We start from the raw sequence: 13766 nt of genomic DNA, 5'->3' as shown, positions 1-13766 counted from the left end.
CTTCCAGCTGTGAGGTAGAGATTAGGTATCAGGTCACTGGGGTGTGAGATACCTCTGAGTGTAGCAGTCACACATTTGTTTCTAGTTCATTTATTTCGATAGTGCAGTGGTCTTTACTGTTGGATTTCTTAGTGTGATTCTCCACTGGAGTTTCTTCTTGCTCCACTTGTATGGGTATATGGTGCTGCAACCCTTTCACTGTTTCTGGTCCACGAGATTCATTCATGGTCTTCACACAGCCATTTCTCTGGTAAGCCACAATCTGATGGATGTTAATAGGCTTAGTTTCACAGATCAATGGCACCTATGTGAAAAGCATTAAGATCTGGAATACTGCCACTGGTTGCTGTATACAACAGGAAGGGAATTTTTACTTGGAGAGCCTGTGGGCTGCTTTACATTCACCAGGATTATCTAGAGCCTCCATAGACTTCCAGAAGCTGTTTCTCATATACCCTAAGGCATCTTTGCACCATCTGCATGCAGCAAAGGAGTCTGTGTAAAAATGCAAATTCTGCCACAACTCTAATTGAACTTACACTCGTGGTAAGAGCTGCTTACCATTGCTAAAGTGGTACAAATAGGGTAAATAGAGACCAGAATTCCAGGGCTCACTTCAAAAGGTGGACTCCCAATGGCCACTATGCTGAGCTCCGGGCAGTGCTTGCTCTTGGGTGCATTAAATAGATCAATAAACCATTTGTTGTTGCCTTATGCCTTTCTTCCAACCTAATAAAATAACACCTGTCTCTTCAGTTTGCTCTGTTTTGAAAGAAATAAAGGGGATTTTATAAACTGATTCGTAAGTTCAATATTGAAGTGTTCTTTAAATCAAACCAGATTCTGGTGGGGAAAGTAAGACGTAAATACTGGCAAAGAAAGGAGGTGGGCTTGCAGCTGAGATAATATGGCCTTTAGGTATATATTACTAACTGCACAAAATATGCAGCCAAAATGTATGGCAGACTAGCAGTATATTTTAGTACCATTACAGAGCATGATTCAAAGAAAACTCTCATCACAGATGACTAAATAATCCCTCAGGAGGGATTTTATATTACTGCAACATCTCTTCTTAAGTCCTGACTGAGTTCTAAATACAGCAGTGAAATGTCAGGAGGCCTGTGTTATGCAGGAGCTCAGCCTACACTTCTGGCTTTGTAATGGATGACCTACCTTACCCATAGGTTGTATTTTAGGGGGTCTGTAGGTAGCTGCATGTGTAGCCCCTGTAGTCAGGCCTAATCCTGTCATCAGTAATTACTGACAGTAATTGCTGGTGATGATTACCCCAGAGGACACTGCCTGTCTTTCTACATACGACTTAAAAGAGCAGGAATTTTAGATGAATGTTGCATGAAGGCACGAGAATGGGACTGACTGCAATATTGTAGAATGAGAGAAATAATGATAGAAACAAAAATTTTGCTGTTTGTGTGGGATACTACACAATGTAGCTGATGCACAGAAATGAAACATGTCTTGTGAAGATTAGACCTGATGAAGAAATGTTCCTTCATGAATTATTCTGTCTTTGTGGAAGAAAGGTAATGAGAGTCTGCCATGGGCTAAAATAGTTGGAGATTAGCACCTCCAAATCTGATGTGCTCATGGAATTAGGAATCTCCTCTGTCAAGGACTGAAGGAAGGACATGAGGAGTTCCTGTTACAAGGAAAGACTGAATGATGGATGCCAAAGAGGAAGGAGAAAATGCATAGGAGTGGAAGGAGGCAGGGGCAGAATACAGAGTTATGTGTGCTGTATGAAATAAGATACAGAGGAGGAGAAACAATGATGTAAGGGAGGACTTGTATTAAATGGAGAAACTGTGAAGATGTTTGAGAATGGAGTCATGTGCTTATGCTACTCTGGGAAGAAAATCATTGCAAGGGTGGCTTCAGATTGTGGTGACTCAGGGGCTTGCAATGCCCAGGGTAGTTGCTTTTGTTGTGAGCTCATTGATTGCACATATACACACTCATAGATACCTTTACCTCCCACCACACACAGGTGGTCAAGGACATCTGTCACCCTGCTCTGTTGCTGGTCACGCTGCCAGCAGGACAAGTTACTGTCCAGGCAGGGCCTGAGGGCTGAGTGTGGGACTCAGTCCCAGTGTCTCATGCGTTTGCAGGACAGCACAGCTGCTTCTGCTGCTCCCATGCCCAGTGTGCCAGACACAGCTGCCTCGCAAACTCTGAACTCCAGTGCCTTTTCACGTGACCTCATGGAAAAACATCCCTCCACCCCGTGTGCTGAGCTGCCCATTACCCAATTCTGTCCTCTCTCTGAAACCCCTTTTATAAGCTGGAGGAAGCAAATGTGGGAGCTTGCAGGTTCTTTGGCATGGCACAGCCCGGCTCGCGGCGCGGTTACCTCGTCACCATCCTTGATGAACTCCTTCCGGCAGATGTGGGCCATGATCCCAGCAGCCAGCGCGTCCCCCAGCACATTGATCATCGTTCTAAACCTGTCTCTGCAAAATGAAACACTCATGGTGAGGTGTTGGCTCTTGGGGGAAATTCCTGTGCCTCTGTCAGCCATAATTATGGCCGAAGGCTAGTTTTGCTGGTTTTATGAGCTAAAATGTTTAGAAATGTTAAGAAGTTTGGTATCAGGCATCCATTAGTTATTGAGCAGCTCAGTTTTTTGAGCTTTTCTGAGCTTGGTGTGCTGTGCTGCCACACACTTGATTGTGTTACTGAGCCAAGTGGAGCAGCTGTGTCCCCCTAGAGCTGCAAGCTGGATCAGCTCTGGAAAGGTGGAACTGCACATCACACCTGCATTTCTGTTCTAGTTTGTGTATTAAGGTCCAGCAATATGGCCTGATTTGGAGACTGCTGCTGCAAATGTCTGAATTCAATAAAAGCAGAGGTCAGCCAGTCCCTTATATTAATGATCATGGTACCAATCTCAGCACCCAAAGTGCTACCTAAGAAGATTATTGTATTGGTAGAATGGGCACGATGCAATCAAAATAATTCAGAAGATTGCTGCACAACTACACTCACAAATCAAGCAGCCACTGACCATATTTAAGCAATGTTTATTCCTGTAAAGCCTGTGGTGACTTTGGCTCTTATGCTGGCTATGCAGTAGCTCTTAAAGACTCCTTATTTTCAGTTACCTTTTCCAATTTAAATTTGTATGGTTGACAGTATTATATTATATATATATAGTTTAACTATTTTTCATTTATTCCCTTATGGGATTTCTTCCCTGTTTACACCTTTTACCCACTGTCTAAAAAATAAATCTATTAAAATACAGATCATAAATGGACAGAAGTAACCGGCTGTCAAAGACAAGTGTTACACTTGAATCATCCTGGAACCTATTAGTTTAAATTGACAAGATTTCAAATAGATGATATAGATTCTAAGTCTGAAGTACATCATGTCTTTTCCAAGAAAAGCATATACATCTGAAACTCTGTCATATTAGTAACTTAATTTATAAATGTAGGTTATAAAATGGAGGTTCAGAAATCTCCAGATGTTTGGCTTATTAAAGTCAGTGATGGTCCAATATCAACACTGCCCAGATTTCTGATCCAGTATCTTAATATAGAAAGAAATTGAAACTTTGTGCTGATTTTTTTTTCAGATATTTTAGGCAGGTACTCAGTGTATGTAAATGTTTATGCAGTTGCCTGCCTAATTATCATGAAAACTCCTGCATGAAAACTTATTTGTGTGTGGAGTTACCCAAATTGTATGTGTAACTGCAAGCAACTTCAGCAACAATATTCCAGAGCCTACACCTAGATGTGGTTGTTGACTCCAGGACCCAGTGCTACACTTGTTTGCTCAGTCCATTTTTTAAAAATTCCTACTGCTCTGATTTTGAGTTTAGCCTTGAAGAAAATTTTCACAAGAACATGTTAAACAGGGGAAAAAATCAGTTACAGCATATGCTGATAAAAGTTCCAGTTACACACTGACTTCTTTCCTTCTTGATTATCAAATAGTGATTCTGGGGAAGATATTCAGTGTTGTGAATTTTGGATTGTGCAGCAAGTCAGCTATGGTAGAGAAGAAGTTGTGTGAGCAGAGCTCCAGAGTTTGAGCTCCCGTTTGAGGTCTATTAGCATCTTTTCAGGGCAGGATTTTTCCAAGGAAACAGTGGAAACTCTTAAGAAAAGGAGTTGTTGCTGGATGTTGTTTTACCATGGGTGAGTGCATGGAGCAGTCTGCACTCTGCATGAGGAGAACCACAACACACCACTGACATTTCTCCACTGAGAGGCCAACCTGCTGCTGGTGGCATTTCTCTCTGTGCAGACGTGTGAGTCAGCGGGACTGGAGCTGTAGATGATATTATTAAAGATGCAAAACTTATACCCTGTGTTTGATAAATGAGCTGGGAAACATTTTGATTTTCTTCTTCATGTCTCTAAGCACTAGTTAAAGGTTTGAAGGTCACAGACACGTTATGGCTACCTAAGAGAGTTGTAATACCTGCAGTGCATTGTAATGGGTATTTCAGTCTTGTGAGATCATCTAACCAGCCTTCTTTAAGCATTCTTCATACTCCAGTACTTCCAAAACTAATACTGAAAATAGTCATCGTGTCAAAAATGTTGACACTTTGCATCTGCAGGCTCTTGAAACCACCAAGTGCTGAAATACAGAAATATGCTTTTTTGTTTGAAAGGTCATCTGCAAAAGACAGAAAATTGGGTCTATTCCTTACTCACTTTCTAATACCATCTGGAACTATAGCCTGAAAAGTCTTTTCTCTGCTGTTTTGAAAAGTCGTGTAAGACAAAAAGAAGAATAATTCCCATGTACAGTGGAAGACTTACTGGAAAAACAATGAAATGTTGGTGTTGCAAGAGCTGGGCAAAAACTGAGCAATATAGAGGGAAAAGGCTTTTGTAATACAGTATTAAAATATTCATACAACACAAGATTCATGACTCCTATTAATGCTAATAATACTCTATTACACTAGACAGGAAATACTTTTTCTCACAATCCTTTGTATAAAAAATAGGTGGCTAAAAGTTGAATAAAATAGGATATATAGCAGAATTGACTTGTAATACATTTTTACCCAGAACCCTGATATAATGAAACTCCCTGTATTAAAGGAGATATATTTTATATAGCTTAAATAAAAATAATTTGGACATTTCCTAGTGTGTGCATATGCTAGTTACACAGTGAATTAATATGCTAATGAGCTAGGGACCAGTATTTTATGATTCATCTTCCTAGACTATTCAAAATTGATTGATTCGTTGGCATTTACGTAGAAGTTGAAAGTTCAAATAAACCACTCCTTATGAATTTTTTAAGTGACTCTTCTCATGAGTGACACAAATCCCTTTCATCCCAAGGGTGTTAAGTTTTGGCCCCTTCCTGTGCTGTTAAATCCCCCGTGTTGGGGATGCAGCCAAGTGCCCTCTCTGCAGAGTGGCTGCACTTGCAAAACTGGGGGCTGCAGGCAGCTGCTGCCTGTTTAGCACTGACATCAGAGGACAGAATCACCACCAGGATCAGTGGTGGAAGGAGGACACTGTTGGTGCCAGCACTCAGGCTGACTGTACTGGGGTAGCAGCAGCAGTAGGCACACACAGCCCACACCATCACCTGTGTGTCACAGCTCTTGAGGACATAGGGCTGCCAGGGGTGGCAGTGGTAGTTGCTGGCTTTAGCAGTGGCTCAGGCCTCTTGCTGAGTGCTTCAGTACACTGAGATGATGGCCTTGAAATGTCAGTGGGCTGATAGGTAGAGTGCAGGCAGACTGTGTTTCCTAAGGATGTTGTCCCCTTATCCTCGCCCTAGGCAAGGTGCCAGAGTTGCCCCTTAAGCACATTTGTCTGCCCAACCTTCAAACTTGTCTTGAAGATCATCGTCCAGCCTGGCAAGGTGCAGCCACTCGCATTGACTGACTATCCTTCTAGATAAAAGTAGTTCCTAAGGTTTTTTGAGATCTGAGTTGAGGTAGGTACTTTGTTCTACTCCTTCATCCTCCCTTGCTGTGAATGTGAAGATTGACCAACGTCCTCTTCTGGACAAACTTATCTATGTAAATAGCTGCTGTGGTGACCTTTTCAGCTCTGGTTTTAGACTAAATGGACTCCACTTCTTCAGCCTTTCCATGCAAGACATATTTCCAAGATTCATCTAGACTCCCTCATTTGTCTGTCTTTTTCAATATAATGTCCACATCAGCAGGGTTTTTAATCTAAGGCAACATTAACACCATTTCAAATTATATAATCACTTCCTTTGCCTTATACACACACACACACACACATCTGTATTACTGTACCCCTAGAGACCATTTGCCTTTTTTTAGCTAAGTTGCCACTATGGAAGCCTCATGAGCTTTGTGTTACTTACAGTGCCCAGTCCACGGCAATGATCAACGTGATGTCGTCTGTTGGGAGCCCCACCGAGGTGAGAACAATGACCATTGTCACCAGGCCAGCCTGGGGGATGCCTGCAGCACCTATGCTGGCAGCTGTTGCTGTGATACTTTAACAATGAAAGAAAAGAATAAGCTTGACTTTCTGGAAGAAACCACACCATGTTTCTAAACCATGCTCTTACACAAGCCACTGCTTGGAAGCGCCAGTGTTTGGGGACATAATCCAGGCAAGACAGCAAGAACTGTCAAGGCCAAACTGTCTGCCCAGGGCTAAATTCTCACCTCAGCCTCTGCAGCCTTGGCACTGGTGGGGCGGTTCTGTTCTCTCTCAGTATCAAAGGTGCTGAGCAGAGGGGCCAGCCAGGCTGTGGGCTGAGTCCTGCCAGCCTCTGGTGGGTCACAGCACCACCCAGCTCTGTGTGCCAGGACTCTGCCAGCCCCACTCATTGCTGTTCTCCTTGCAGCTGAGCTCCCAGACACCTCTGAGTCACCACGGGCAGCTCCTGTGCCAGGCAAATCCACGGCTGGCCCTGCCTGGGGCCTTTGCTGTCAATCCATCTCAAGGGTTAGGCCAAGGGTGAAGAGGCTGGGCCAGGGGTGAAGCCCTTGTACAGCACATGGCTTTGCAGACTTGGATCTAAATATGAAGCAAGCGTGAATGTGACTACATGTTCAGTTTCTGGAAAGTATTTTTACTTGACCTTCATACAATTTTTTAAGCCAGGCAAGCAGAAATGAATGGGAGACCAGGGCAAGAGTAGACTTGGCAGGCTTAACATTTTTTTCATAGTGTTATTTTTAAGGGAGGGATTTAATTCCTTTTTCCAAGAGCAAAAGTGACTGGATGTATTCATTTCCACCCAACTAGTGACTTCCAAGAGTAGGCCAACCAGCAGAAAGACAAAGAACAAATATTGACAGTTGTAAAAGCATGACAGAAAGCATTTCCACTGATAATCCTCTGCATTCATCAGTCAAGAATGTCAGAGCTTTTGGCAAGCAGTTAAGTCTCATTAACCTACTATGGAAAATGAGGATAAGTGTATTCACCCATATGGCAACTGAAACACAGGGATATCCAGTCCCTTGCTTACAGCTGTACAGTGTTCCAGTACAGCAGCAGCAGTATTTCTACCTGGATCCTTTCTTTAAAAAAAAAAAAAAAAAATACTTTAGCATGCGGGTTTGATAGGGAAGGGGAAAGATTTAAAACTACATTTTGCAAAAGTTAACTTTTGTAGCGTCCTCATAACATTGTAATAGGGCATAGATAGGAAGGGACGGGACAGAATCTCAGTAACTGAGTAAGAGATAACTGTAATGAACATTAAAAGGCTTTCCAGTTAGTGCTATGAACTGGCTGTCTGATCAGGACTGCTTCTGCCTCTTACAACAGGCCACAAAGTCTCAGGATTTAACTGAGAGTAAACCCAGGAATGTTTAACTAAGATTTTACAAGGAAGCTCATCTGCTATTCCATTTCCTCTTTACCCTAATGTAGATGCTTCTTTCTGTAAGATGATCACTTGGTGGAAATAGGATCTTTACTCTCTTTCTCTGCTATGTCAGTGTGTGCATTGATAGAAACTGTGAACTGGGATTTTACAAACTATGAGCAAATTAGACTGATTATTTGTCTAACAATTTTTTTCCCTCTGGCAAAAATGTCCTGGCATTCAGAACTATTTGAATTTTAAATCACCAGGTCCTACAGTATCAAGATCTGGGATAGGTTTGGCCTATAGAATACAGTTAGAATTTGGATTACATAATTGGCAGTACTGTGTCCACCATGATTTCCTGTTTAACTTCCTCATTTGTGAGTCTTTTTGTTTTTCTTATTTTCTTGGATTTTTTTGCAATTTTTACTTGTATTTTCAGTCTACTATTTTAATTTTGTCTGGTTCTTATATACTAGCCCTTAATGTGGGGAGTAAAAGAGATAAAAGGGGGTTTTGGTGAGGAAAAGTTAGAGCTTACGTTCTTTCCATTTACTATCACCCTTCTCCTTCATTTTTAAAATTACTGTTCTTCAAAGTGTGTGTAATGTCTGCTCATGCTCTGGGCCATATTTTAGCATCACATGCTAAAAAAGTCTCGAAATTCCAAATCACAGAAGACTAAATTTTAGCTCAGGCTCATTCCAACAGTTTTCAAAGAGAGTGCAAGCCTGAAGCAAGAACTCATATGGGCACGATTTATTTCTTCTTTTTCTAGTCCAACCAGGTCTTGCCAGAGGCCCATTAGCAAACCTCAGCTGTCATCTGGGGTTGGTTTCAGGACTCTCATCTTCTTGTCATGAAGGTTGTCAGGTCCAGCAGGAGATGGGCAAGGCCCAGCAGTGTAAACGGGGCAGCGGTGAGGTCAGTGGGTGGGTAGTTAAGCAGATTTCAAATTTATTGCACAAAGCTCTGACTATGAGGAATGTTTTTATAATCATTAGTTCCCTGCTGGAAACCTGCAGGTTTCAGTCCCTGAGGAATTCTTTGGCAGTCACTGGAGTTATTCTGGCAGTAATTGTTCAGCTGGATCTTTCAGTCTTTTGGATCCATTACAGACCTTTCAAGGATGGAGCACACAGCTATAACACTCTCTACCCACTGAGGTTGTTTATGAAGCTTTCTGCTTTAACAAGCAGCAGAGAAGACAATTAAAAAACATCTGAGTGATCTGACATCTCTGTGAAAACCTGCCCCCATAGTAGCATCTGTCCTCCTTCCCTCTTCCTCTAACCCTGCAAGAGCTTCCCAGCACACACTATTCCCTGTTACTTGATATAAGACTTCCAGTTTTGCAACTTTTTAACATTTTCCTTTCACTTGAAGACACAAATCAGACTTCAAGTTGAAAACAGTTGTAAAGTTTAAAAAATTGTTTTAAACACCAACAATAATAAAATATTCCAGTTCTTGAAGCGATCAGTGGGTTGCCTAAAAGCAAAAACTAGACAGTTATCCTCAAACAGAATCCCATTTCCTGGTGTCCACATGCATCTACTGAACAGGACCACTACAATTTCTCTTTGGGCAGCCCCTGATCCCTGTGTTACTTGGAAACAACCCTTCTATGAGGGATGCACCCTTTGATAACAGCAAAGATGAGTTTTGTTCTTGCTACGTACATGAGCCATGCCTCAGACTCAACAAAACGATGACCCTGACGGCTCAGCTGATGCCATGGTTCTCTGCAGCCCCCTGCGATTCCCAGCAGGTGAACTGTGTGGGTGTGTACCTTATGGTGATGATCTGGCCGAAGTCCAGCTCGTAGTTGTTCACCTGGGCGATGAAGATGGCGGCCACGGCCTCGTAGAGCGCAGTGCCGTCCATGTTGATGGTGGCGCCCACGGGCAGCACGAACCGCGCGATCCGCCTGTCCACGTGGTTGTTCTCCAGCAAGCACTTGAAAGTGATAGGCAGGGTGGCTGAGCTGCACAAACACCACAGATAACAGCTGGGTTATTTTTGTTTCTGGGGATTGAACGGGGCGTAGCAAACCTGGTCCTGGCACGGGAAGTTTCGCACGACCATCCCAGCTTCTCGCTCCTTGCTCTGCACGTGACTCACTTGCCAGGTAACTCACTCCTTTGCTTGATGGAGGAAAAAGACAGTTACACGTATAAATGTTGGAGTTAGTGCTAATTTTGCTCCCCAAAGTTAAAAATATTTTTCCCTGTTTCAAGAAGCAAAGGGTCAGAAATCCCACAGAGGCAGTGTGGATGGAAGAAGAGAGAACAACTCTACATTCAAATGGAAGAAGAGAGAACAACACCCTGTGCTGGTTGTTACTAAAATCTCTGAAAACTCTTTTACACTCATGGGTTCTAAAAATGTTTCCTTCCAGTCCTACCTCATATGTAAACAATTTTTTATTTCTGTGAGGGGTTAGACAAAGATCTTATCAACAGCAGCCTGAAAATAAAAGATGCAGACAAAACATCTGTATTTAGGAATATAAAATCCCATTTTCTCCCTGGGACAGATCTGCCCACATCCCTTGTGTGATCCTATAACGACCACACAACTGCAGGTCATATAATAATGTGTACACATGTAAATGAGATGTGTGTGGAATAGAATGGAATGGTATAAGACCATTTGACAGGTATTCATTTTAAATTGAGCCTGATACCCTAAAAAAATATTTCTGATTTTTGTTTTCATTAACTGAGACAATTAACAAAACACTATATGGTCATATATTTTCTCATTTTTAATAGAGACACATATTTTTAAATACTAATCCACTGAAATATATGTATTTGTATATTTTATCAGCCTTTTGGTAACATTCTGCATTTTACCATGCAGTGTCTCATTCACTGATGTCATAAGTAATGAGACTGCATTCAAATGAGTGAGGGGATATTTTTTATGGCACATCAATTTGTATGGAAAATAACTAACAGACGAGGAAAAAAATACACAAATCACAAAATATTTTCCTTGTTGTTATACCAATTTTAATACGCTGCTCAGGAAATCCAGGTGTCTTCCCCCTGGTTTGGCAGTCCAGGTTGCTCTGTCACCATCTGTAGTGACCCTCACATCACAATGTGGCTCCAATACCTAAATCTTACTGTTCTCAACTGAACATCAGCTGTTCTCAATGGAAGATAACACATTGGATCTGCAAATTCTTTCTCAGTCGTTGCAAATGTTCTATAAAAGCACGTTTTATAGGAGACATTTCAACAACTCTGAAATCACAACCCCAAGTTTGCAGGAATGCCTAAGCAAAATGTTTCCATGAGTAGGAGTTGTCATTTTCTATTTGTGCAAGCTGTTGTTCGAGGAAAGTAACTGTGTTTGGAAAGCAAAAGTGACTTCCTGCCATAGAAACACAAAAGAAAAAAGACAAGGCTATGTTTTCATTATGATATCTCTGTTTTCTATAACTTTGTGAAGTCTGACTGCTGAATGATTTACTACAAACTGGCAGTCACTGCCTGAAAATCCAGACCAAGGTCTTTCTCTAGGTATGTAAATATGCTGGGAAGGCAAGAAAGCAATGGAAATCTGATTACCTCCTGTAACTGGGGTATATTAAATGTTTAAATTTGGGCAGTCTTAGTATTTAATCAATATTTACTTTGAAAAACAAACACAGCCAAGCCTAACCCTGTAATCCCCAAGCTGCTCATGAGATGTCATTTCTCTCTTGGGCGTGCCTGTCATCTTTCACTCAGTCATTTGTGAATGAAATTCTCTGCCTCTTGTTTACCATAAAATGTTCATCAAAGAAGAGGCTGTGGCTCACAAATGATGTAGAACTGAAAGCCCTGGGAGTAGCTGCAACTAGGAGCAGACTCAGCAGCGTTTCTAGATGTTCTGACTAGAGGCTTCGCCAGGAAAAGATTATTTAACTCATTGTCTCCCTTTTCTGCAGCTACTCAGTTTTGGAGAGTTACTTGTTTTTAAAGACAGTCTTCCCTCAGATATTTGGCTTTTCTGTAACAAAACCCTGTCTGATTTCTTTGGGTGGAAATGAGGACCAAAGGGAATCTTACAAGTCCTTCCCACCTTGCCCACTCTCTGTCATACCAGAATATTAAACCTAAGTGTTGGCCTGTTCTGAGGGCAGAGAGCTGAGCTGTCAAACATTCAAATTTTAGCTGATTAACATGTTACAGTTTGGTTGAAATGGGAAAAATATTGTGCAAAATAATCTCATAATGCCAATGGTACAACCAGTGAAATCTGTATCTATTTCCATTGTTGTAAACAGATTTTGTGACACTGTTTTTACAAAAATTCAGCTTTAAAACTTGTGCACTGTCTCACAATTAGGTGTGGCTTTCATCTGAATTTTATGCTGACTGAAGTGAAATTTCCAAGGCGCATAACAACACATTGGATTTGTTGTTTGTCAAATATTACAATAATAAAATAATAGTCAGAATGTCAGTGCAATGGTGATGAAAAACATGCAAGATATTGAAAGAAAGCAAATTTTCAGATTCTTTTACTTTCTTAGATGGGCAACTACTACATTGTCTCACTCAAATTTATGACACTGCATCTTAAAGTTAGTGGGATGTGTGTCCTACCTACTCCTGCTGAAAGACTTTCCAGAACTCTCTGCTCAGATGAGGAATTTAATTTATGATCTAGAGGTAGTCTCCTCAACTTGCACTGAATTTGCTTTCTATATTTCTCCTTGCACAATCAGCTGTTGCAACACATAATGTTAAAAATCAGCTTTGTCTTCTCTCAGCCTGGATTGACGCAATCAGTGTTTTTAACCTCTCACTTACAAGATTGCTGCTTTACATCCCTGATTACCCTTTCAGCAACTGTTTCCTAGAAATCACCTTCTCCTGAACACAGCTGACAAATGTTATGTGGAATGTCCTGGAAGAGGTTGTCCAGTCATGTGTCATTTTTATTCATATTGTATCATCTGACACAGATGATATGTCTTATTTAAGGCTTGGGCTGTTCATGGTTCTCAGGAGGCAAAGAGGGGAAAAAAAGGGTCCTACTGTAGTTTTGGAGTAATATCAATATATCATTTCAATATTATAAAAGACAATATCAAATAATTTGTCTAGTTTGACTTTCTAGTTAAACTAGGTGAAGTTTGTTTTCTTGAAAGCTACTTTTATCTAGTGTTAAACAGTGGAGCACTAACATTAAAGCCTGACATTTAATATTTATCACGAGGAAAAAAATACTCTAAAGCACCGATTTTAATCTGTTAAGCCTTTTAAAAACTGAGCCAAAACTTTCAGCTGAGAGGTATCTTCTCCCAACATTAACTCTAACAATTAAAAATACATTTTCAGAGTCTTATCTCAATTTTGGGATAAAATGCTGCAGCTGCAGAGACTGAGCATAAGCTAATGCTGGCCCAGGCCAAGCTCTTACTAGTGATAGCCACAAAGACAGCCAGTCACTGTGGAGGAACAGCTGTTCAGCCTGCTCTGTTTATCTTATCATTCAAATGCATTTTGATATTTGCTCCAAAAGATCAGCAAACTGATCTCATCTCCCCTTTCTAAATCTGCCTTTAATTTACACTGTGCAACAGCCAAGATCTTAGTGTTTCATAAGCTGCAAAACCCTTGAAAAACTCACGGTTTATAATTTGTCTTCAGAGAAAATGAAAATTGCTTCTTTTGATGGGATGTACCACTGAAAAGATGCTGCTTGAATTCATTAATGATATGGAAAGATGACCTAGAAAAACAAAATTCCCTCTTGCCATTGGAATGAGGAAAGCTAAAATCAAGAAGAATGTTGCCTGCTGGCCAAATTCTGCTTTTTCAGTGTGGTAAGAGGTGACAAGATGAGGGGCAGTGTGAGGGGAAGAAAGCAGAGTCAGAAATCCCCAAGTGTGCAGCCTGGACACCCCAGAGCAGGGTGGGCAGGGGCAGAATGTGCTG

General features: G+C 41.3%; 1 protein-coding gene across 1 annotated transcript in view; it reads right to left on the bottom strand.

The window, feature by feature from the left end:
• The window catches only part of SLC1A7 (solute carrier family 1 member 7), a 47633-nt gene continuing 33867 nt past the window's right edge, over positions 1–13766 (bottom strand). Inside the window, exons 8-11 of the mRNA XM_066325582.1 lie at positions 9614–9808; positions 6355–6489; positions 2378–2477; positions 1–304 (exon numbers count right to left, since the gene is read on the bottom strand). Coding sequence (XP_066181679.1) covers positions 68–304; positions 2378–2477; positions 6355–6489; positions 9614–9808 — 667 coding nt within the window. The 3' untranslated portion in view covers positions 1–67. The remainder of the gene's footprint in view (positions 305–2377; positions 2478–6354; positions 6490–9613; positions 9809–13766) is intronic.

This window comes from Sylvia atricapilla, chromosome 9 (genome assembly GCF_009819655.1).
Source record: "Sylvia atricapilla isolate bSylAtr1 chromosome 9, bSylAtr1.pri, whole genome shotgun sequence".
NCBI lineage: Eukaryota > Metazoa > Chordata > Aves > Passeriformes > Sylviidae > Sylvia > Sylvia atricapilla.
The sequence above is the reverse complement of the archived record's forward strand: the minus strand, read 5'-3'. Positions and strand labels throughout refer to the sequence as shown.